General features: G+C 40.4%; 1 protein-coding gene across 1 annotated transcript in view; it reads right to left on the bottom strand.

The window, feature by feature from the left end:
• The window catches only part of IKZF3 (IKAROS family zinc finger 3), an 84,620-nt gene that overhangs the window by 44,287 nt on the left and 15,494 nt on the right, over positions 1 to 24,839 (bottom strand). Inside the window, exons 2-3 of the mRNA XM_007112534.1 lie at positions 17,823 to 17,876; positions 15,736 to 15,837 (exon numbers count right to left, since the gene is read on the bottom strand). Coding sequence (XP_007112596.1) covers positions 15,736 to 15,837; positions 17,823 to 17,876 — 156 coding nt within the window. The remainder of the gene's footprint in view (positions 1 to 15,735; positions 15,838 to 17,822; positions 17,877 to 24,839) is intronic.

Consider the following 24,839-nt stretch of genomic DNA (forward strand, 5'->3'; position numbering starts at 1 on the left):
CACAACAGTGAGAGGCCCGCGTACCGCAAAAAAAAAAAAAAAAACTACTGGGGATGGGAGCTCTAGCTCCTGAGGCGGGGAGAATTATTTTTTCAGCAAACTTTCTAATTAAAGTTCTTATCTTTGACCTAAGCATCACACAAGGTATCAGCACAGAGAAAATTTAAGGCCTTCCTTTCAAAAAATTATCAGATTCAACTTTTTTCATGGACTCAGTCACAATCCTAACTCTTACACAAAGGAATAATTAAATAAATACACTAATTGATCACCACTGTACAATTAATTAAAAAGAAATCTATTTCACAGTGAGAATCAGGTATATCTGATATTCGATTGTAAAGAATTTGAAGATGAAGGGTGTAGTGCGCTGAATGTATCCCCAAAGTTCACGTCTGTCAGGAACTTCAGAATGTGATTTTATTTGGAAATCAGGTCATTGTAGATGTAATTAGTTAAGAGGAGGTCACACTGGATGAGGGTGGGCCTTTAACCCAATGACTAGTGCTCTTATAAGAAGAGGAGAAGACATACAGAGATATACTCAGGGAAGAAGGCCATGTGTTGCCAGAGGCAGAGATTAGAGTTGTGCTGTTACAAGCCAAGGAACACCCAGGATTGCTGGGGGTCACCAGAAGCTAGAAAGAGGCAATGGAGGATTCTTTTCTAGAGCCTTTTAGAGTGAGCACGGTGGTGCTGACACCTTGATTTGGGACTTCTATGCTCCCAAACTGTGAGAGAATAAATTTCTGCTGCTTAAGTCACCTGGTTTGTGGTAATTTGTTATAGAAGCCCTAGAAAACTAATACAAAGGGTAAATGTGCAACTTAAGCCGGGTAAACAGCTGAAGATGATGGATATTGAGATATATTGTGTACTTTTTGCCCAGTAGCAGCTCCAGAAAAAACTGCCAGTGTAAGTAGAAAAAGATGGTGGTTGTTAGGAATGCTGAAAAATGGAAGCCAGTATCATGTTAAATGCAGGGTGTTGATAGCCAAATTCATATTCCCTAATTATTCAAAGAAGAAAAGCAATGCCATCAGCATATTCATGGCGAATCAAAAACTCAAAACATACACACAAATGACAGAATCTTTCCTTCCTTATTCTAAGTGGGAAATGGAAAAGATGGGGATCCAATTTCAGAGGAAGAAGGACTGAAACAAAAAGCTGTGAGGTTCTACCTCAGTCATTCTGCCTTTAACTGCATTTCTTTTTCACAGGGCTCCGCTGGGATGATATTCCACCATCTGGTGTGTCATCTCTACGTAGTTATATCCCTGGGTACACTACTGTTAAAACACATCTTACCTCCAACCCTGATCTCCAGAGGCTTTATTTTATTCTGTTCCTCTGTGAACACAGGCCAGATACAAGCCATAAAGATATTCTCTCTCATGATATGTTATAATTGCTTTAACACCTGCTTTTGACATTACAGTATCTCAGTGACATTTTACATCCCACAGGAAAAGTCCCAATATCCTCCGTATTCAGTGAAGTGCCTATGATACTCCCGGCACTTACTCAATGCTAAACAAACATAAAGACTTGGGGAACCCTGGGTTATTTCCTACTGCTCAAGACCAGTCTGACAACAGTTGGAGTTGGTCGTTACTAAGAAGAGAAATAATAATTGTTCATAGGAGTCATTGACCAGGCTGGAAAAAGAACTCTCAACCTCTTCAAAAATCTAGGTGGGTTATATCACTTCTTAGGTAGGTATTTTTAGAAAGATGTAAATGTGGGCTACTAGGGCTCTTTTTTTCGAAAAGTTTGTAATGTGATGGGGTGAAAGTTTGTCATGCACAAACAATTCCAGATGGATAGAGTATAATTAGGATTAAATAAGTATTAATTAAACACACTTCAAAAACTCAGCTCTAAGACCACACTTGGGGGAGCTGGGACAGTGCAAGCAGGCCTCATGGAGGAAACAAACTGGAGTTGATTTAAATATCTCCAGTGCATCAGTCTACTAGGTTTAAATTTTCAGGAAGAAAGGAGGAAACAACTAAGTGGTAAACACAACATTGAATCCACATATGGTTTTATTTGTGACCAATTAATTTATATAAGTTATAGTGGCACAGAGATATACCCACAGTATATGTGTATGATAAACAGGGCTGTTAGTGATGTATATTTTTCTAATTTAAAAAATAACAGTGTTAGGGACTTCCCCGGTGGTCCAGTGTAAAGAATCCGCCTTCCAATGCAGGGGACGCGGGTTCGATCCCTGGTCAAGGAACTAAGATCCCACATGCCGCGGGGCAACTAAGCCCGTGCGCCACAACTACTGAGCTGGCATACCTCAACTAGAGAGCCTGCGTGCCACAAACTACAGAGCCCACGTGCTCTGGAGCCTGCCTGTCACAACTAGAGTGAAGCCCATGTGCCGCAATGAAGACCCCGCGTGCTGCAACTAAGACCCAACGCAGCTAAAAATAAATAAAATAAATAAATCGTAAAAAAAAAATAATAGTGTTAGACTCCCCATTGATGCCCTTTTGATATGCTTACATAAACCTTGTTCCTTTCAAGGACCAAAAGCTTTCTTAAGTCATCACACAATAAATGTATACACTAGGCCAGGAGTCGGCAAACTACGGTTTGCAGGCCAAATCTGACCCACTTACTGCCAGTCTTTTTTTTTTCTTTCTGTTTTTTTCACCCCCCTCAAGATTTTATTATGAAATTTTCAGAAATACAGAGAAGTTGAAAGAATTTTACAGTGAACAACCATTAACCACCCCTGCATTCTATCACTAATGCCAGTCTTTATAAATAAATTTATTGAATGCCATATGCATTAATTTCTGTATCTGCTACAGCTGCTTTACACTACAAGAGCAGAGTTGAGAAGCTGCAACAGAGATCGTATTGCCCGCAAAGTCCAAGATATTTACTACCTGGCGCTTTGCAAAAAAATTTGCCAACTCCTGCACTAGGTCCCTAGGAATATATTGTTAAAAAAAAAAAAAAAGATAAAGATATCTTTTTTTAAAAAAAATTAATTAATTATTTATTTATGGCTGCACTGGGTCTTCATTGCTGCACACAGGCTTTCTCTAGTTGCGGCAAGCAGGGGCTATTCTTCGTTGCGGTGCGTGGGCTTCTCATTGCGGTGGCTTCTCTTGTTGTGGAGCACCGGCTCTAGGCGCACGGGCTTCAGTAGTTGCAGCACGCGGGCTCAGTAGTTGTGGCTCACGGACTCTAGAGCTCAGGCTCAGTAACTGTGGCACACGGACTTAGTTGCTCTGCGGCATGTGGGATCTTCCTGGACCAGGGCTCGAACCCGCGTCCCCTGCATTGGCAGGCGGATTCTTAACCACTGCGCCACCAGGGAAGTCCAAAAATATCTTTTTATCTTATGGGAAACAAGTAAATTTAACTTAAATGTTTATACCTTTAAAAAGTTTTATTCCAGATATGTTATTTTGCTTCTCAAACAACAATTCTAGTTGGGTAAAGACTTTTCCCTCTAAAAATTTAGTCTGCCTTTCCACTAGAGAAAAATAAAGTGAGTGTTTCTAATTTTTCTATAAGATAATTTTCTAAGAGTTGGAAAATTAGAAAGATGCACATGATATGTTTAAATATGTAAATTAAACATGACGGCAATTATTACGAATTTAAAACATTCCAAGACCGGTCTTAGTTTCTAAAACGTTTTAGAGGACATTAAAAAATGCTTCCACTAAATTTAAACAGACTAAGATCCTCTAAAGCATACTTTAAAGTTATTTATAATCATTATTATATTATAGCTAAATTTCCCTAACTACCTTTAAAAGTATAATCCTAATTCTAGTCTTAATGTTTCCCTGTGCTGAATATGGCAGAAGTGCCTTAATACATATTAAGATACATTATTATGTAACTTTTACTAGGTAATGCTACTTTTCAGTTCTGTTATTTTATAATTTAGCATATATAATTTGTATATACTGATCATATTATATCTTTTGAAAAAGCAGGGGCCTGGTAACAACCTTTCCCCAGATATATGACCCAGATTAAGTGCCAGCATTACATTACAGTACAGTAATCAGTTTGGAGCTTAATCATGAAATGATGAATTAATCTTTCAATGCTAAAGTTAGCCTATTCATCTTTTTTCTAAGTCAGGCTTAGCAGAAAGAACTGTTTCTTCTCTTTTCCAAATTATTTAGAATGATTGATTGTATCGTCTAGTCTCTACCAGGAGCTACATGACACTCCCAGACCCCTAACAACTGAGAAAAATACACAGGTATCCCATTAATCCACTGACATGTAGTTGGAGGTAAGGTGATAGAAACGGCATAGGCATCACAGCAGTTGAAGTTGACCCTTGGAAGTACTTCTGGAGCAGGGTCAAAACACAGAGGCCAGGAATCTATTGTATGGATTCCTAGAGAAGTGCTGTATCACATGGCTTTTAATAATATCTGTTTCAAATTCCTATTGTTGAATGGAATTATTTGGTTTCTTGTTTATACTTGAGTATTTCATCTGTTTTTTTCCCCGACTACCTGAAAACATAAAACTCATAGGCTACTTCTGAACTCAGAACAAATTCTAACATAAATTATAAATTCCCAGACCAAAAGTTGTATAGGGATCATCATTTCAAACCTAAACTTCATGGTGTTTACTAGTAGAACTCAGAAACCCTAACTCAGAAGAATGCCAGCCAAAGGCACAGTTATCATTTGCCTCTTTCTGAGCGTGACTCCATGGATGTCACTTTCAAAAAGTTTCACGAAGCTGGTAGAACACCATATGCCTTTCCTCAGCACAAATGACCACATCCTGTGCCAGGCAGCATTTTTCAGTTTCTGTGGTTTAGAACTGGTACAAATTAATGTATAGCTAGGCAGAGCTGGAATATTAGCTGAAGCTGTGATTTGAGTCTCAGAAGTTTTAGACATAGAACTCCGTTTCTTGGTCCTTAAGAATCTAAGACAAAAGAAGATCTGGAGGAACAATTTTTGTCTTCTTCTTTTCTTCCTTTAAGGAAAAAAATGTTTGTGTGTGTGTGTGTATTTTTTTTTTAAGGAAACAAATATTTACTGCACATCTACTATGGGCCAAGTACTATTCTAGGTGTTGCAAATACCTAGAGAGAAAAAGAAAACTCAAGATCCTGGCTCATGAAGGGTGGAGGGAGAGACACAATAAACAAATAAAACTCCAAAATTATCTGTTGCAAAGTGCCATGAAGAGAATTAAAATAGCTTATTGCATTAAAATAACTGGGTTGTCAAGGAAAGTCTCTCTGAAGAAATGACATTAAGATGAGATCTGAGTTATATTCACAAAGCAACAGTGATAAGTTTTAGCAACATAAATATTAGTATAAAATGTCTGCAATGCTGACATAAATATAGTGCTCAAAATTCCAAAAAAATCCCTGGAAGTATTCCATAATGCTAATACAGACTATATTTGGGTGGTAGGATAGAAGTGGGTTTTTCTTTTTTCTTTCTACTTCTATGAACTTTCCAAGCTGTGGTAAAACACAAAAATGTATTTAGTCTTTGTCCCCAATTGCTTACACAGAGTTCCTAAAACCCTTGAAATTTCCTGAGTTATAAGAGTGTCTTCTGCTATTCATAACAAGCCCCTTTCAATCACACCTGAGTTTATGCTACTGAGGTGACTTAGGGTGCAGCCCCTAGAAAGCCTCAGGATGGGTTGATCACCAGAAAGACCAAGTGATTAGAGGCTTGGAACTTTCAGCCCCACCCACCAACCTCCAGGAAAGGGACTAGAGATTAAGCTCTATAAAAACTCTTGAACTGGGGCTTCCCTGGTGGCGCAGTGGTTGAGAGTCCGCCTGCCAATGCAGGGGACACGGGTTCATGCCCCGGTCCAGGAAGATCCCACATGTCACGGAGCAGCTGGGCCCGTGAGCCATGGCCGCTGAGCCTGCGCGTCCGGAGCCCGTGCTCCGCAACAGGAGAGGCCACAACAGTGAGAGGCCCGCGTACCGCAAAAACAAAAAACAAAAAACAAAAAACTCTTGAACTGTAAGATTCAGAGAGATTCTGGTGAAGACACCAAGCTGCTGAAAAGGTGGTACGCCCAGAGAGGACATGGAAGCTCTGCACCCTCCCACCCCATAGCTTGCCCAATGCACCTCTTCCATTTGGCTGTTCCTGAGTTGTGTCCTTTATGATAAACCAGTAATAGTATGTAAAGTGCTTTCCTAAGTTCTGTGAGTCATTCTAGCAAATTATCAAACCTGAGTGGGGGTTGTGTGAAAACCTGAATTTGTAGTCAAGTTGGACAGAAGTGCAGGAAACCTGGGGACCTGCTACTTTCAAGTGGTGTCTGAAGTGAGGGCAGTCTTGTGGGACTGAGCCCTTAACCTGTGGGTTCTGCGCTAACTCCAGAAGTTAGTAGCAGAATTGAATTGATGGTGAATTGGTGTCTGAAGAATCAGTTGTTGGTGTTGGAAACATCCCACAATAGGTGTCATGAGTGGGATTTGCTAGAACAGTCCTGGCTCATGGAAACATATGGTTTAGGAAGAAAAAGCAGGGGATGAAGAACCTCTGATTCCTGGCTACATGGTCACCCGTGTTATGGAGCAGCAGTTGTGCTTTGATCAGTTACTAAAAGTAAAATTACCAAGGGTACTCAGAGGTGGATCCAACTCTTGGGAAGTTGACTCACTGGATATGTGTAGAAATGCAAACTAATAAGAGAAAAGCGAAATGTACAATTCCTTCGTTACTGTTATCTGCAAAGCCAAAATGAAATGAAAAGAGAGTTCTGGGTCAGACCTTGATGATAAACCAAGCTCAGATTTCAGTTGGTTTGTGCTTCAGATACTAGGCTCAAAGATTCCCCCAAAGGGAAAAATTATGTGGGAACAGTAGAGAGTACCTCTAAGACTTCTGGTCACCAAGAAGGTGGTTCATGTGGCGGGAAGGCAAAACCTAGAAACTACTGAAACCAGGGGGTAGGGTGTGAAGGAGTTGTCTTATTTTGTTAATCAGTATCATCAGCTTCCTGAACAACCTTTACTAAAATGGATTGTGAGAGTGTCTAACTTAGGGGCATTGTCTTTAGTTTTGAATGCTGCAGAGTGGAAGAGCATGTCTGGGTTGATCCAGGACCCACAGCTCACTACGGAACAATAGCAGATGATTATACATGATCCACAAACACAGCACGTTTTTCCTGAGGGAATGGCCAGCCTAGTTGACTGGATAAAAGCCACTGTAAGGTCTGTTTACCTTGAGAAAGAGGACTGTCCAACTCCCTCTATAAGTACCAAGTAGAACAACCCAGATGAAGCAGCTGATATGTTTCATATGTAAGCCATACGGGACTGACTTTATGATAACCAAGATAGTCACTCACTAAATATGCCTATTACCCAGGTCTTGGTAAATGCTGTGGATTAAGGGGGTGTTCTAAGCATGTACATGTTGTATGTAGTATGGTAAAGTTGGTGCAGCCACAGGAGGAAATGGGAACAAGGTCTGGAAGGAAGAAGTTTATTATACTCACAGGGTCCATAAAGGGGGTCACCACATACCACACAGGGCCACAGGACGAAGCACCAGTGTCAGTCAGGATGCAGAAAAGAGGAAGGAAAATCCTAGGCTAGAGCCTTCACTGGAGTTTCCGAGAAAAGGCAAGGCAGGCAGGATAAACAGTTTAGGACTGCTTGGTTTGAATAATTCCAGCAGGCTTTGGGACACAGGAGTGGTCTCTAGTTGTCTGCTACTTGGCCCTGGATTGATTTCAGACAGGGGAAATATTAGTTCAGTTCATGAGATTTAGATAAGGAGATGGTTGGGGGGTATGGACTCTGGATTGGTTCGTTTGTATATGAAAAGCATGCTCCTGGCCAAGTCCTTTGCTGTCTCTAAGAACTGGCTATCCCTGGGAAGGGCAGTCTTTCCCTGGGCCTGTAAGGTCCCCAAACATCAAAGCATCAAATATACAGAAAATAAGAAAATATAGTTAATAAAATTAGCCCTGGGATGAATAGATGCCAAAAAGACAAACACAGAATCTAAGAAAACACAGAACAGGGGACCTCTTTTGCATGGGCATCCCATTTAATATTACTGCTTCAAAATCAAGCAACAGTCTGAGAAGCCTTATTGAATCTGCTGTCTCATCTTCCTCTCTTGGGTCTTTCAAATGCTAATAAAAACATTAGGTTAATTAACAAGAAAATGAGGAGAGGCAGAAGGGAGAGTAAAGGGACTTGTCCCATCAAGGTGGAAAATTGTAAATGGTTATAAAGAAATAGGATGAATAAAGGAAACATTGATAGGGCCAAAATAAAGAAGAAAAAGAAAGGGGAGAGTTAAGGGACTCATTTCAGCAGGATGAAAATCTTTAGATAGTTATCAAGAAATGGGATAAATAAAATGGACATTGATAGAGTTGAAACAACGGTCTTAATACAGCACTGTAGAAAGTTGGGTGGACCAAAAGGACCCCCTGCTAGTTCCTCTACTTTAAAGGGCCCCGAATAAGTCCACTCTATTCACTCCAGTGTAAAAACTAAAAGGCAAAGATTGCAATGAGAAATCTGACCTGAAATCACCTAGGGCAACGGGCAGGTTAATCTTTGTCATAACAAAAGAGCCAGGGTCCCCTGGCTCAACCTCTCACTAGGGACCCAAATTCTTTTGCACGTGAAGAGATAAAAATAGTCAGGGGGTGGAGAAGAAAAGTTTCTGGAACTCCCTGACATGGGTACCTCATGCACTGTGCTACCAGAACATGTTAGTGAAGCCCTAAAGGGGGCTCCGATTAGACTGAGAGAATATAGAAATGTAAGGGTTGACAGGATTAAGGTGGTAGTTTGGATGAAAACCGGGATGTTTTAAACAAGCTTTACATGGAGAAATTGTGTCTTCTTTACCTGAATGTTTTATGAGAATGGATATTATGTCCAACTGGGGAGCATTTCTCTTACCTAATATTGTAAAACCAAAACCTGTTGATGAAGTCCTATGGAGGTTACAGTTAGGAATATAAGGGTTGCAATAAAAAAAAAAAAAAAGGGCCGAAGACCTAAATAAACATTTCTCCAAAAAAGACATACAGATGGCCAACAGGAACATGAAAAGATGCTCAACATAGACAATTATTACAGAAATACAAATCAAAATTACAGTGAGGTACCACCTCACACTGGTCAGAATGGCCATCATAAAAAGTCTACAAATAACAAATGCTGGAGAGGGTGTGGAGAAAAAGGAACCCTCCAACACTGTTGGTGGGAATGTAAATTGGTGCAGTCACTATGGAAAACAGTATGGAGGTTCCTCAAAAAACTAAAAATAGAGTTCCCATATGATCCGGCAATCCCACCCCTGGGCATATATCCAGACAAAACTATAATTCGAAGAGATACATGCACCCCAATGTTCATAGCAGCACTATTTACAATAGCCAAGACATGGAAGCAACTTAAATGTCCATCGACAGATGAATGGACAAAGAAGATGTGGTATATATACACAATGGAATACTACTCAGCCATAAAATAGAATGAAATAATGCCATTTGCAGCAACATGGATAGGCCTACAGATTGTCATACTAAGTGAAGTAAGTCAGACAGATAAAGACAAATACATATGATATCACTTATATGTGGAAGCTAAAATATGACACAAATGAACTTATTTATGAAATGGAAACTGATTCACAGATATAGAAAACAAACTTACGGTTACCAAAGGGGAAAGGGGGTGGGGGAGGGATAAATTAGGAGTTTGGGATAGCAGATACAAGCTACTATATATAAAATAGATAAACAACAAAGTCCTACTGTATGGCACAGGGAACTATATTCAATATCCGTTTTGTAATAAATCAAAACGGAAAAGAACATTAAAAAGACTATATATATGTATAACTGAATCAATTTGCTGTACACCAGAAACTAATAGAACATTGTAAATCAACTATACTTCAATTTTTTAAAAAAGGAATATAAGGGTTGGTTGATTAAGGTGAAAGTTTGGAGGAAAACTGGTATGTGCGAAGTGGTTGTACCTCTTTTACCTGAATGTATTATGGGTATGGATATTGTGTCTGATCGGGGAACTACTTTGTAAAACAGAAGGCATGTAAATCTATCCTTCACGCGATATTAATTGGACTTGCTAAATGAGGATGGATAAGATTGCCCAAGTCCACACAGTGTAGAAGAGAAGCTGGGGTGCTGATGCGGACAAATTCTGTGCGATGGCTCTATGTAGAACATAGATTGGGGCTTATGGCGAAAGCCTGGGAGTGCTTCCCAGTGACAACTATGGGGAGGATGGAATAGAGAATTTCCATTTGAGGGGCAATTAGTAGGCTGATATCAGACATTAATTGAAACTGCCCCTATGATTGCAGGACAAAAAATAATCTTAATATCTGAAACACCCATGACATCTTAGGAGATGTCAGAAAAATGCTCTAATGGGGAGGGCAATGCCCAGAAGAGTTCCATAATAAAATGCAAATGGTTTATACAGGATTGTGCTACAAGGGGAATGTAAGCAGGAGATACTCACAAGCAGGGAGCCTCTTTTCTCCTAGGACTGACTTTTGAACTGTGTAAGGAGCTGCCGGATTCTACTGTCACTTGGACAGTGCCCTATAAACAGCTCTTGACTGACCAACAAAACGCTGCTTGGTTTATGGATGGCAGTTCCAAGGTAAATGGCCAATATCCTGTTTGGAAGACTACCACTCTGATTGAAGAAGGTAAAAACAAATCAGTCTGGTGGGATGAATTACATGCTGTTTACCTAACAGGGATAGAAGAATCGAACAACAATGAAAGCCTCTATGTTTTGTTTTTTACCTGACTCATGAGTGATGGCCAATGGTCTGGCCATACCGATAGCAGAGGGCTATGGAAGTCTGGTCTATTAAAGGGATGTCCGTATGGACCATATAGCCCTATGGAAATCACTATGGGAATTGGACGGGTACATTAAAGTAGGACAGGTTGATGCCTAATGGAAGAAACCCCTTCCAGGATTGGATGATGACCAATGATCCATGGATATTATGGGGTATTAGCTTGAGGTGGCCACTTGGGTCCATGAAATAAGTAGACATTTGGGGACCAAAGCAGTGCAGAGGGCTGAATCTGCACATATTCCTTTTGTACCCTCTGAGGCTCAAAATGCCAACAAGAACTGTTCAGTATGCCAACAAGAAAAACAGAGGCTGCACATGGCTATAGGGGAGAATCCTCAGGGGGAAGACCCCAAAGCTGGCAAGTGGATTACACTGAACCAATGTCAGTAGCCCCAGTGGGGCTACAAATGGGTTTTGATAGAATAGGCGTTGACTCTGGACTGGGCTTTGCTTACCTGGTGGTAGATGCAAATGGTCCAAGTACTATAAAAGAACCAGAACAGAAGATATTGCACCCATTTGGACCACCAAATAACATTTATTCAGAGCAAGGAACACACTTTACAGCTCATAATATCAAATAATGAGTAGGCAGAGAGATATTCTCCTCAGAATAATAGTTTCATAGAGAATTGGAACAGGCAGTTGAAACATTGGTTGTTTAAAACAGGGGGAGATGTAGGCATGAAAGGTTGGTTTATATGTCTTCAAGAGTGTGTGTTCAGGGACTTCTCTGGTGGTGCAGTGGTTAAGAATCCTCATGCCAATGCAGGGGACACAGGTTCGAGCCCTGGTCTGGGAAGATCCCACATGCCACGGAGCAACTAAGCCCGTGCGCCACAACTACTGAGCCCGTGCGCCACAACTACTGAGCCTGCACGCCTAGAGCTGGTGCTCCACAACAGGAGAAGCCACCGCAATGAGAAGCCCATGCACAGCAACGCAACTAGAGAAAGCCGGCACACAGCAACGAAGACCCAACGCAGCCAAAAATAAATAAATTAATAAATTAAAAAAAAAAAAAAAGAGTGTGTGTTCACACTCAACATAAGAAGAGCTAAGGCAGTGTTGTCCCCACGAGACAGACTCCTCTGTTTTTCTGGTGGATCTGGAGAAGAGACGGTGGGGAGAGGCTGCTAGTATGACTATGCAATTTTTTCCATGGGAGGAAGATGATGGTATGACTATATGATTCTTTCCAAGGAGAGAGGACACTGGTATGATAACCATACTTTTTTTTTCTTCTCCACATACCTCAACTTTCTCTTTCCTATCTGATGCCCTGTAGTCACAGGACCAGGGATGCAACTACAAGTGCCAGAAACAGAGCTGATTCCTAAGCAAGGAACTGTACCTATAGTTTTAAACCTTTATGTCAGAATTCCTAAAGGCCTGATAAGGCAGGTTGTGTCTTCATTTCATTTAGCAAAATCAAGGTTAACACTGAAAGTAGCCACTGCCTGGTGGTAAAAATAGCCCACTAGTTCCGTACCTAAGTAACTCTACCCTATAGGAATAGAAGTGAACTGAAGAGGAGGCACTTACTAGACTAGTATTGTTGCCTGAAATCTAGAACATCACAGTAGCTGAATCTAAAGTTCCTTCCAAAGGTGGAAAAGTTTAAGTATAAATAAATGGAGAGAAGGAGGAATAGTAGTTGAGGGCGAAGGAATGAATCAATGGGCTATGCAATGAAGGAAATCCAATATTATATTACAATCTCAGTAGAGACTCAGAGCAAGGGAATAATATTGTGTTTTAGCTTAGTTATACCAGATGCTTGAAAAGATGAAGCCATGTATTGCTGAGACCACTCCTGCATTTGGAACCTGACAAGATCAAATGGAAGCCTGCAAATCTGAGCGGTCTCACCCTAGAAGACATTTTCATATGCTATGATGATGGACTGGACTAATTAATGACTGAGTGTGACTCTAGTAATGTGCCAGTATGTTTTGACTTCTATGATGCATTTGCTATAAGAGGTTCATGGTCAAAGACTACATTTGGTCTTTGTCCCAGGTTCCTGGTACGAAGTTCCTAAAACCCTTGAAATTTCCTGAGTGATAAGAGTGTCTTTTGCCATTCATAACAAGCCCCTTTTAATCACACCTGAGTTTATGCTACTGAGGTGAATTAAGGTACAGCCCCTAGATAGCCTCAGGATGGGTTGGTCACCAGAAAGACCCAAGTGATTAGAGGGTTGGACCTTTCACCCACCAACCTCCAGGAAAGGGACTGGAGATTGAGCTCTATAAAAACTCTTAAACTGTAAGATTCAGAGAGCGTCTGGTGAAGACATCAAGCTGCTTAGAAGGTGGTGTGCCCAGAAAGGGCATGGAAGCTCTGCACCCTCCCATCCCATAGCTTGCCCAATGCACCTCTTCCGTTTGTCTGTTCCTGAGTTGTGTCCTTTATGATAAACCAGTAATAGTATGTAAAGTGCTTTCCTAAGTTCTGTGAGTCATTCTAGCAAATTATCAAACCTGAGGGCGGGGGTGGTTGTGGGAAATCCCGAATTTGTAGTCAAGTTGGATAGAAGTGCAGGTAACCTGGGGACCTGGTACTTTTAAGTGGTGTCTGAAGTGAGGGCAGTCTTGTGGGACTGAGCCCTTAACCTGTGGGTTCTGCACTAATTCTAGAAGTTAGCATAAGAATTGAATTGCTGGATGCCCAGTTGGTGTCCGGAGAATTGGAGAATTGGTGGAAAATATCCCAAACTTTCTATCAGGAACATGTATTACTTTTATAATGGAAAAGAGTAAAATAAACATATTATTTAAAAAATGAAATACAAAAAAACAACCCACAGAATGGGAGAAAATATTTGCAAATGAAGCAACCTACAAGAGATTAATCTCCAAAATATACAAACAGCTCATGCAGCTCAATACCAAAAAGACAACCCAATCAAAAAATGGGCAGGGCTTCCCTGGTGGCGCAGTGATTGAGAGTCCACCTGCTGACGCAGGGGACACGGGTTCGTGCCCCGGTCCGGGAGGATCCCACATGCCGCGGAGCAGCTGGGCCCGTGAGCCATGGCCGCTGAGCCTGCGCGTCCGGAGCCTGTGCTCCTTAACAGGAGAGGCCACAGCAGTGAGAGGCCTGTGTACCACAAAAAAAAAAAAAAAAAAAAAAAAAAAAAAAAAAAAAAAAAAAAAAAGGGCAGAAGATCGAAATAGACATTTCTCCAAAGAAGACATAAAGATGGTCAAAAAGCACGTGAAAAGATGTTCAACATCACTAATTATCAGAGAAACGCAAATCAAAATTATGATGAGGTACCACCTCACACTGGTCAGAATGGCCATCATGAAAAAGTCTACAAACAATAAATGCTGGAGAGGGTGTGGAGAGAAGGGAACCCTCCTACACTGTTGGTGGGAATGTTAATTGGTACAGTCACTATGGAGAACAGTATGGTGGTTCCTTAGAAAACTAAAAATAGAGCTACCATATGATCCAGCAACCCCACTCCTGGGCATATATCCAGAGAAAATCACAATTCGAAAAGATACATGCACCCCAATGTTCATTGCAGCATTATTTACAATAGCCAGGACATGGAAACGACCTAAATGTCCATCAACAGATGAATGGATAAAGAAGATGTGGCACATATATACAATGGAATATTACTCACCCATAAAAGAACAAAATTGAGTTATTTGTAATGAGGTGGATGGACCTAGAATCTGTCATACAGAGTGAAGTAAGTCAGAAAGAGAAAAATACCATACGCTGACGAATGTATGTGGAATCTAAAAAAAAGGTACTGATGAACCTAGTGGTAGGGCAGGAATGGAGACGCAGACATAGAGAACGGACTTGAGGACACAGTGCGGGAAGGGGAAGCTGGGACAAAGTGGGAGAGTGGCATTGATGTGTATGCACTACCAAATGTAAAATGGATGGCTGGTGGGAAGGTGTGGCACAGCACAGGGTGATCAGCTCGATGCTTTGTGATGACCTAGAGGGGTGGGGTAGGGAGGGTGGGAGGGAGGCTCAAGAGGGAGGGGATATGGGGATATATGTGTACAAATAGCTGATTCACTTTGTTGTGCAGCGGAAACTAATGCGGCATTGTAGAGCAATTATACTCCAATAAAGATGAAAAAAAAAAAGATGTGGTATGTACATACAATGGAATATTAGCCACAAAAAAGAATGAAATAATGCCATTTGCAGGAACATGGATGGGCCTAGAGACTGTCAAACTGAGTGAAGTAAGTCAGACAGAGAAAAACAAATATCATATGATAACACTTATACGTGGAACCTAAAAAAGAATGGTACAAATGAACTTATTTACAAAACAGAAATAGAGTCACAAATGTAGAAAACAAACTTATGGTTACCAAGGGGGAAGGAGGGGGAGGTATAAACTGGGAGATTGGGATTGACATATACACACTACTATACATAAAATAGATAATAAGAAGCTACCGTATAGCACAGGGAACTCTACTCAGTAATCTGTAATGACCTATATGGGAAAAGAATCTAAAAAAGAGTGGATATATGTATATGTATAACTGATTCACTTTGCCATACAGCAGAAACTAACACAACATTGTAAATCAACTATACTCCAATAAAAATTAATTTTAAAAAATTTAAAAAAAGACGTTAGTATAACTTGAACACTGAATAAGCACCTTAAACTCTCAAAATTTGCTGACATCCTGTAGCAAATTATTAAATGTAAATATTTGTAAAGTGAACAAAACTGAATTCCTTCCAACTCAACCCACAAATGCAAGTTTTCCTTGGAGATTTCCTGATTTCTTCTCCATGTTGAGCCTGAACGATATCTTTAGTTTCTGGTCTATACACTACGGCTCACCTCCTATGTCTTCATCTTGATTGGCTGGGCCTTCTGTACCATCCACATTTTCTGTTTCATGAGGTTTGGTTAAATCGTAGTCATGCAAAAGCACCGAACCTTCTGGGAGATAAGAAGAATTTTAACTATGCAGTCAACTTTAAAGGATGTTTATAAACATGTATTAAGTAAGACTCCTATTTCAGCTTCACCCAATCCCTTAGTGATAGACAATATCGCTTTCACATACACCCAAGTAAGATATATGTGAAAACTCTTGAGGTTTAGAAAGATGCCCAAGGTTCATGTGCCTTTCCATTAGACATCATTTTCTTGACTATTTCTTTCACCTGAGTTAAAATGCACTCAAGTTCCTTTGGATTGAAATTCTCTCCCCTTTGGTATATCTCAGAATATTCAGTAGGATGCTATTGCTAGTTAAGACCAAGAAATATTAACATATAGTGATAAGAAATACTGAGTCTGAAACTACTGGCATAACTCAATTTGGGAAAGATGCTTTCCTGAGAGGAAGCCTGGAAGCTTCTGTACCAAATCCTATTTTCCCTTTCTGTTCATATTATAAATGTGATTCTGTGGAAAGCATATTGGCCCCCAAATTCCTGTATTTCATCAAACACTTACTAAATGTTGACAAGGCTACAGATATGAATAGGTTATAATTCCTGTCTTCAAGGAGCTTATACTTTACAGATGTAGATAAAACAAACGCACAACTATAATGCAACGCTCAGGCCTATAATGTAGACTCGGACATGAGATTAAGGGGAAAAAAAAGTGTTATGGGAGTTCCTAAGTAAAAGGCAGTAGACATAATAAAAGCATGGTTAAATAAACAGCAAACTTACTAAACATCAAGTTTAACAAAAATATAATTTTGTACAATAAATATTGATAATATTAGAAGTACGGAAGAAGGCATGACATAGCTGGAATTATTTCACATATGAGCATGGTAGCTTAACAAAAAGATGATAACAAAAGAAGTGAACAGAAAAGATACCCACTTGCTATCAAACTCCTTCCCAATTTTCAATAAAATATTTTCTGAGAATCTATTACATGCAACAAATAAAGACACTGAATCCTGTGGCACTAAGGAGGGGTGATTAGAAACTGCAGGGGCTTCCTTTCAGCTGCAGGCATGACTGAACACATGGAGCAGGACATTTTACTGGCATGTAGGAGTAAAATGGAAACATATTACATAAAATCCATGACTAAGAGGTCCTGAAAATGTGGTCATCATGGACTCAGGTTTTGATTTATAGGTAAAGTTTCTCTTTTCTGCATATTATAACATATACTCTTAGACAGTAAGACTCTAAATAGTTTACTTTTCTCAAGCCTGAAATAATGGATGTAAAGTGCACGCCTGAACAACTAATATGAGGTACAGGTTCAATTAAAACATAAGGTTAGGGCTTCCCTGGTGGTGCAGTGGTTAAGAATCCACCTGCCAGGCTTCCCTGGTAGCGCAGTGGTTGAGAGTCCGCCTGCCGATGCAGGGGACACGGGTTCGTGCCCCGGTCTGGGAAGACCCCACATGCCGCGGAGCGGCTGGGCCCGTGGGCCATGGCCGCTGAGCCTGTGCATCCAGAGCCTGTGCTCCGCAACGGGAGAAGCCACAACAGTGAGAGGCCCGCGTACCGCAAAAAGAAAAAGAAAAAAAAACGTAAAGAGGAATATGCAACAGAGACCATATATGGCCCACAAAGTCTAAAATATTTACTCTCCGGCCCTTTACAATAAGTTTGCTGACCACTGTTCCTGAGTGAAAAGCACAAGTTGTTCAAATATAAGCTACTGTATTGTTCAACAAAAACTGTCTTTATTCAAACCAATCAGTTGAAAAAATGTGAAAAAAACCACAAAAACCAGTGATTAACGTTAGGTAGATGGTTTGGTTCTGTGATGCCAAAGAACTTATATGATCTAAATGGATATGTTATTTTTGTATCAGGAAGAGACAACCACATTTTTTCCCCAACACATTTCCATAGCATTTTTATTGCAATCAGAATATTCCTCTTCCTCTGGTCTATTCAGTAACGGTATATTTTTAGAGTGGAAAGACCTGATGTTACCTGTGGGCACAGACTGCTCTTGAGTGCTTTTCAGTTCCACATTTGGTTTTATATCTGAAAAGAAAAGGATTACAAATATTAGCTACTTAGAGTAAATTTTTTCAGATTTGAGCGCTCTAAATTTAATGATACTATTTTGGAAGATTTAATTGCTGATTTCCTCCTCAGAGCAGGACTATTCTTTCTCTATATCCTCCCTAAAATATGCCTCAAGGAGAATAAAAGGAATCCATGCAGCCATTATACTTTAAAGAGATTAAGAGGAACAAATTAGTACTTTGTATTTACCCACATACTTACCATTTCTGATGCTTTTCATTTTTTCATAAAGACCTGAGTTCCTATCTGGTATTGTCTCTCTTCAGTCTAAAGAGCTTCCTTTAGCATTTCTAGTAGGGCAGCTGTGTGAATGACAACTTTTCTTAGTTTTCATTTATTTGGAAATATCTTTATTTTGCCTTCAATTTTAAAGGTTGTTTTTACTTGACATAGAATTATGAGTTGACAGTTTTTTTCTGGCACTTTAAAGATGGCATTCCACTATCTTCTATCCTCTGTTGTTTCTGATGAGAAGTCAGTGATATTTTATATTGTTGTCTTCCTATATATATATATGTATTCTTTTTCTCTGAACGCTTTCAAGATTTTCTCCTGACTTTTGGTTTTTAGCAGTTTGACTATGATATGTCTAGGTGTGGTTTTATCTGCATTTATCCCACTTGGGTCCACCGAACTTTTTATGTGTAAAATTATGTTTTTCACCAAACCTGAGAAATTTTCAGCCATTATTTCTTCAAATACTTTTTCTCCTCCATTCTCTTGCTCCTTTTTTTCTAGGACTTCATTTACATGTATTTTAGACTTTTCCATGTTTTTCCACAGTTCCCTGAGGTTCTATTCTTTTCCCCCCAAAAATTCTTTCCTCCGTTGCTCAGATTGAATATTTTCATTGATAAACCTTCAAGTGCACTAACTCTTTCTTCTCTCATCTTAATGTGCTGTCAAGCCTATCCAGTGAGTTTTCTATTTCAGATACTGTAATTTTTAGTTCTAGAATTTCCATTTTGTTCTTTTTTCTAGTCTCTCTGCTAGATTTCCTATTTGTTAATTCATTACAAGCATATTTTCCTTTGCATCTTTGAGTATAATTATTATACTTGTTTAAGATCCTTGTCCAATACCTATGTCACTTTGGGCTCAGTCACCTTTGGTTTCCTTTTCTCTTGAGTATGGGTCACATTTTCTTGTTTCTTCATATAACTTAATAATTTTGGATTGTACCCTGGATGTTATAAAGATATTACAGAATTTCTGGAGTCTGTTATGTTCCTTTGAAACATATAGGATCTCTTCTTTGTTTATTTTACTTTTTAAAGCATGTAGTTAAACTCAAATTCTGTTTCATTTGTGGTGGGCAGCAGCTAGCATAACCAATTGTCCCAGTATACTTGGGATTGAGGATTTTCCCGGACCACAGAACTTTCAAAGCCTCAGGGAACCTGGGACAAGTTGGTCACTCTTGCAGAAGTGTAAATCTCTATTCAGTTACTTTCACCCCTGATGGATTGCTCAGGATATGACCCATACATGTGTAGTTCAAGGATTAGCTAAAGATTTGGTCTAGCCAGAGAATTTATAGACAAAAAGCCCTCTCTGCCCTCTCCATTCTAGGATTTCCCCCTTTGCCTCCCAACTGTTGTGATTGCTATTGTTTTTTAAGCTAGTAAAACTGTGGATTATCTACTCAAGTTTTGGTCACCCTGATGCTAAAACTGGGGCCTGCCCTTGGGCAAAAAAGCCATAAAAACAAGTTGGTAACAGTTAACAGATTTTTTTTCAAATTTTGTCCAGAACCTATAATTGTTATCTGTTGGAAGTTTGGTTCAATAGGAGGTACTCTTCTATTACTAGAAATTGAAACTCTTGGGACTTCCCTGGTGGCACAGTGGTTAGGAATCCACCTTCCAATGCAAGGGATATGGGTTCAATCCCTGGTCAGGGAACTAAGATCCCACATACCACAGGGCAACTGAGCCCATGCACTGCAACTACTGAGCCCAGTGCAGCCGAAAAAAGAAAGAAATTGAAACTCTCCTTTGTTCTTTTTTTTAAAAAAAAATATTTATTTATTTATTTGGCTGCACCAGGCCTTTAGTTGCGGCATGCAGAACCTTCATTGCCGCGTGCAGGTTCTTTGTTGCAGGGTGCAGGATCTTTAGTTGTGGCATGCAGAATCTTTGGTTGCGGCATGTGGGCTCTTAATTGCGGCATGCGGGATTTAGTTCCCTGACCAGGGATCGAACCTGGGCTCCCTGCATTGGGAGCATGGAGTCTTAACCTCTGGACCATCAGGGAAGTCCCTGCTCTTTATTTTAATGGTGATCATATACCCAAAACTGCTCCGGATAGCACTGATTTCAAATATTCTATACTATATTTCAGACATATTCCAATTATTGTTTTGAAAAATATAGTCACTGTACTTACATTCTATCCTAATTTTAAAAGTTTAACACACCACCCATTAGATGTTCGCAGCAAAGCATAAGGGCAGGGAAAATACAATTTTTTTTTTTTTTTTTTTTTTGTGGTACGTGGGCCTTTCACTGTTGTGGCCTCTCTCATTGCAGAGTACAGGCTCCGGACGCACAGGCTCAGTGGCCATGGCTCACGGGCCCAGCTGCTCCGCGCCATGTGGGATCTTCCCGGACTGGGGCACGAACCCGTGTCCCCTGCCTCGGCAGGCAGATTCTCAACCTCTGCGCCACCAGGGAAGCCCACAAATATTTTTAAAATAAGCAAAGGGGCAGCCTGCTATGTGGGGTCAAAACCCAAGATGGGTGAAAGAAACATCCATACAAGGAATGGGGACAGGCCAGGCAGGCTGCTGGAGACCAACCAGCATGAAGAGTGTGCCTGTGTGTGGTGGGCATTCAGAATGCAATGAGGAGGGATTCTATATGAAGGGCAGACAGCATGGGAAGTCAGAGCCTGAGACAGATAAGAAGGGTGGGAGAATTACGTGGCCTGGAGTGTTACAGTCTGAAAGGCATGAAGAGGATATCCAAGTAAGTGATGGCCTAGCATGAAGAGTCAGAGCCTGAGCATAGTGAAGAGGACATCTATGCCTGGGGGTGCTCTGGTTTCAGAGAGTAAACAGGGTGAGCAAGGTATCTGCACAAGGGACAGTGGGGGTTGGCACCAAGGAGCCCAAATGGAGTGAGGAGAGTTTCTGTGCATGGATGCGGTCCAGTGCAAAGTGTCCAAACTTGAGTGGGGTGAAGAGGGCATCCACATATTAGGCGCAGCCTTGCACTGGGATGTCAGACACCAACAGCTGAAAAGGGTGTCCACATAGATCAGTGGCTGTAGTACAGGATGTCAGAACCCAAATGAGGCAAGGAAAGCATCTTCACTGAAGAGGAGATGGCAGTGGCAATAGATGACTGGTTATATAAAGGAGGATTGATCAAATAAGAAAAATATAATAACAGATGAGACCCAGGTTTTTCTCTGTCAGAGAAGGGAGTTACAATATGGAAACCTGTGGTCCTACATTGGAAATGCAAGTATTGGCAGGAACACATGGCTTCTACTGTATATCAATTGATACAAAATATAGATGTAAATGTGTGTATATGTATGGCATACATACAGTCTCTAGCCCCGTCCACTGAGAGCACCTGGGAGCACTGACACCACAACAGCTTCTAGCATATAGATATTAACTTCTAAATATCATTCTCAACTTAAAGGAACCAGATTCCTTGGAAAAATGGCTGACTCCAAGGCTGGGGCAGGGAAAGTACAGGTGAGACTGGAACATTTTGTTGTGCCAGAAAGCAAGGAAGTGCTCACAGAACGAAGAGGATATGTTAAAAGGACATAGAAATCATTTTGAAGGGGTTTCCACTGGCCAAATCTGAGACAAGGGAGCAACAAAATTATTATGATAGTACTAGATTATAACTCATTGAAAAAACCCAGAAATTCATGAGTCCATATTGACATTAATAAGAAAGTTAATAAATTGAAAGTATAGTAACAAATGGAATATTTATATAGATTCAAAGTGCTTCTCCTTAAAATACTTATTACAAACATGAAAAGAGAAACTATATAGCGGAGAGCCCTGTAGACACTACTGTAACTGAGCAAAGTGATCATCATCAGTAATGGGACAAATGAAAATTGTGTGTCCACTGACAATGAGAAGAACACAGCATCGTACTTCCCTGGTAGCGCAGTGGTTAAGAATCCGCCTGCCAATGCAGGGGACACGGGTTCAAGCCCTGGTCCAGGAAGATCTCACACGCTGCGGAGCAACTAAGCCCCTGCGCCACAACTACTGAGCCTGCGCTCTACAGCCCGCGAGCCACAACTACTGAGCCCGCGTGCCACAACTACTGAAGCCCGCACGCCTAGGGCCCATGCTCTGCAACAAGAAAAGCCACCGCAATGAGAAGCCCGCGCACTGCAACGAAGAGTTGCCCCCGGTTGCCGCAACGAAGCCCGCGCGCAGCGACGAAGCCGCAACGCAGCCTAAAATAAATAAATAAATTTATATATAAAGACCCCCCACAGCATCACTTCTGTGATATTCCTGTCAAATATGCACAACATGAATCTAAACGTGAGAAAACAAACTAACTGAGGGTAATTTACAAAATAACTGGCTTGTAATCCTCAAAAGTGTCAAGGTCGTGACAGACTGAGAAACTTTTCCATACTGAAGGAGAGTGAAAAGACGTGACAACGAAACGCAATGTATGATTCTGAGCTGAATCCTCCTGAAGTAAAGGATGTTATAGAAGCAACTGGAAAAATCTGAATGGGGTCTGAGGATTAAATGGTAGTCATGGGGACTTCCCTGGTAGTCCAACGGCTAAGACTCCGTGCTCCCAATGCAGGGGGCCCAGGTTCAGTTCCTGGTCAGGGAACTAGATCCCACATGCCGCAGCTAAGATTTCACATGCCGCAACTAAAAGATCCCACACCCAGCAACAAAGATCCCCCATTCCGCAACGAAGACCCAACACAGCCAAATAAATAAATAAATAAATATTTTTTAAAAATGGTAGTCATAGATCAATGTTAATTTCCTGATTTTGATGGTTGTTTTGTGGTTATGTGGGAGAAGATAGAACACACACTAAAGTATTCAAGGGTGATAGAGCTTCATGTCAGCAACTTACTCTCAAAATTTCCGGAAAAAAATAGTTTTTTGTACAGTATGGCAACTTTTCTGTAAGTTTGATAGTGGGTCTTTTTAAGTTTGTTTTTTTTTTAAAGCTAACTGTGAAACTTTTAACTGCACACTAAAGGGATTCTGAACAGGAAAAAAAAAAGAAAGAAAACTAGCTCAAAAGTTTCACATGAACAACCTTCATGTGAAAACACCTTTCAGTTACTACAGAGCAAGATGGCTTTTGATTTGGTGACCTAAAGGAAAAAGGTCCTGGTTCCCTGAACCTTTTAAACTCTCAGACAGTGACATTTAAATATCTCTCAATATTTTTTCAAGCAGCCTTTGTGTGCTGTAAATAACACCAAGAGGAACTGAGTACAGTTTCCAAGAAAAAAAGATTTGACTATCTGAGTATTCAGAACTTGAAGGAGACATTAAAGCCATCTATAATCAGGCTACATGGATGTTCTTCTTAGGTGCTAAAAAATACTTAAAAGACAAGGACAAAATAAATTGAAGTGCATTTCCCCCCTTGAACTCAAAGGTCTTTATAAACATATGAAGTCCAGTAGTGAATAGATGGTCATGGAATTCCCATCTGAAGACCAGAAACCTGTTAAATATTTCTAAGCGCAGCAAAAGCTTTACAGTTTTTAATGGATCATTTTGTAATTCCTTCATACTTCAGTCCAAAAAAGACTTCAAAAAGTTTCCATGATGGGGTCTACTGGGGTCTTTTTTAATGTGTTGGCAGTCAACATAGTTTTAAACGATTTTCCAAAAAGAATGCTCGAGAAAGCTAAGAAGAAAAGGTCCCTATATTGCTTTTGATAGAAATATAGTTCCCTTTACTGATATTTATACATATCTGATGCAAATGATGGAAGAATTCCAAAGTGGGTTGGTTTTGTTGAAATACAATTCTTGTCAATTTTCTACATCTCTCCTATTACTTGAATTGGTAAAGCATGCTCCTGCCTCAGGACCTTTGCTTTTACCCTTCCCGCTGACCAAAACGTTCTTTCCCTAGATAGCCACGTGGCCCACTTCCTTTCTTCATTCAGGTGTGTGCTCAAAAGTCACCTTATCAAACAAGCTTTACCTAACTACCCTATAATAAAATGTCATCCTCCATTGGCACTTTCTTTTCTCTTTATTTTTCTTCATAAAATTTCATTTTCGGACTTCCCTGATGGCGCAGTGGTTGGGAATCCACCTGCCAGTGCAGGGGACACGGGTTCAAGCCCTGGTCAAGGAAGATCCCACATGCCACGGAGCAACTAAGCCCATGCACCACAACTACTGAGCCTGCACTCTAGAGCCCACGAGCCACAACTACTGAGCCTGCATGCCACAACTACTGAAGCCCGCACGCCTAGAGCCTGTGCTCCGCAACAGGAGAAGCCACCGCAATGAGAAGTCCGTGCACTTCAATGAGTAGCCCCCACTCACTGCACCTAGAGAAAGCCCCTGCGCAGCAACGAAGACCCAAGGCAGCCAAAAATAAAAATGAATAAATAAATAAATTTATTTTAAAAAATTTCATTTTTACCACCTGACATATATTTGTTCATTTTTAAAATCTGTCTCCCCCCACCAGAATGTAAACCCCATGAAAACATGGATGTTGACTGTAATTTTTATTGCTATTTTGCTGTATCTTCAGCTCTCAAAATAGTGCCCGGTTGTGATAGCCACTCAATAAATTTGTTGAATTAACACATGAATTTTTATATCTCTATCTTTGCTACTTATAAACACTCTAGGTCAAAGTTCTGCAAACTACAGCTTATCACCTGCTTTTGTATGTCCTGTGAACTAAGAATGAT

This window comes from Physeter macrocephalus, chromosome 14 (assembly GCF_002837175.3).
Source record: "Physeter macrocephalus isolate SW-GA chromosome 14, ASM283717v5, whole genome shotgun sequence".
Lineage (NCBI taxonomy): Eukaryota > Metazoa > Chordata > Mammalia > Artiodactyla > Physeteridae > Physeter > Physeter macrocephalus.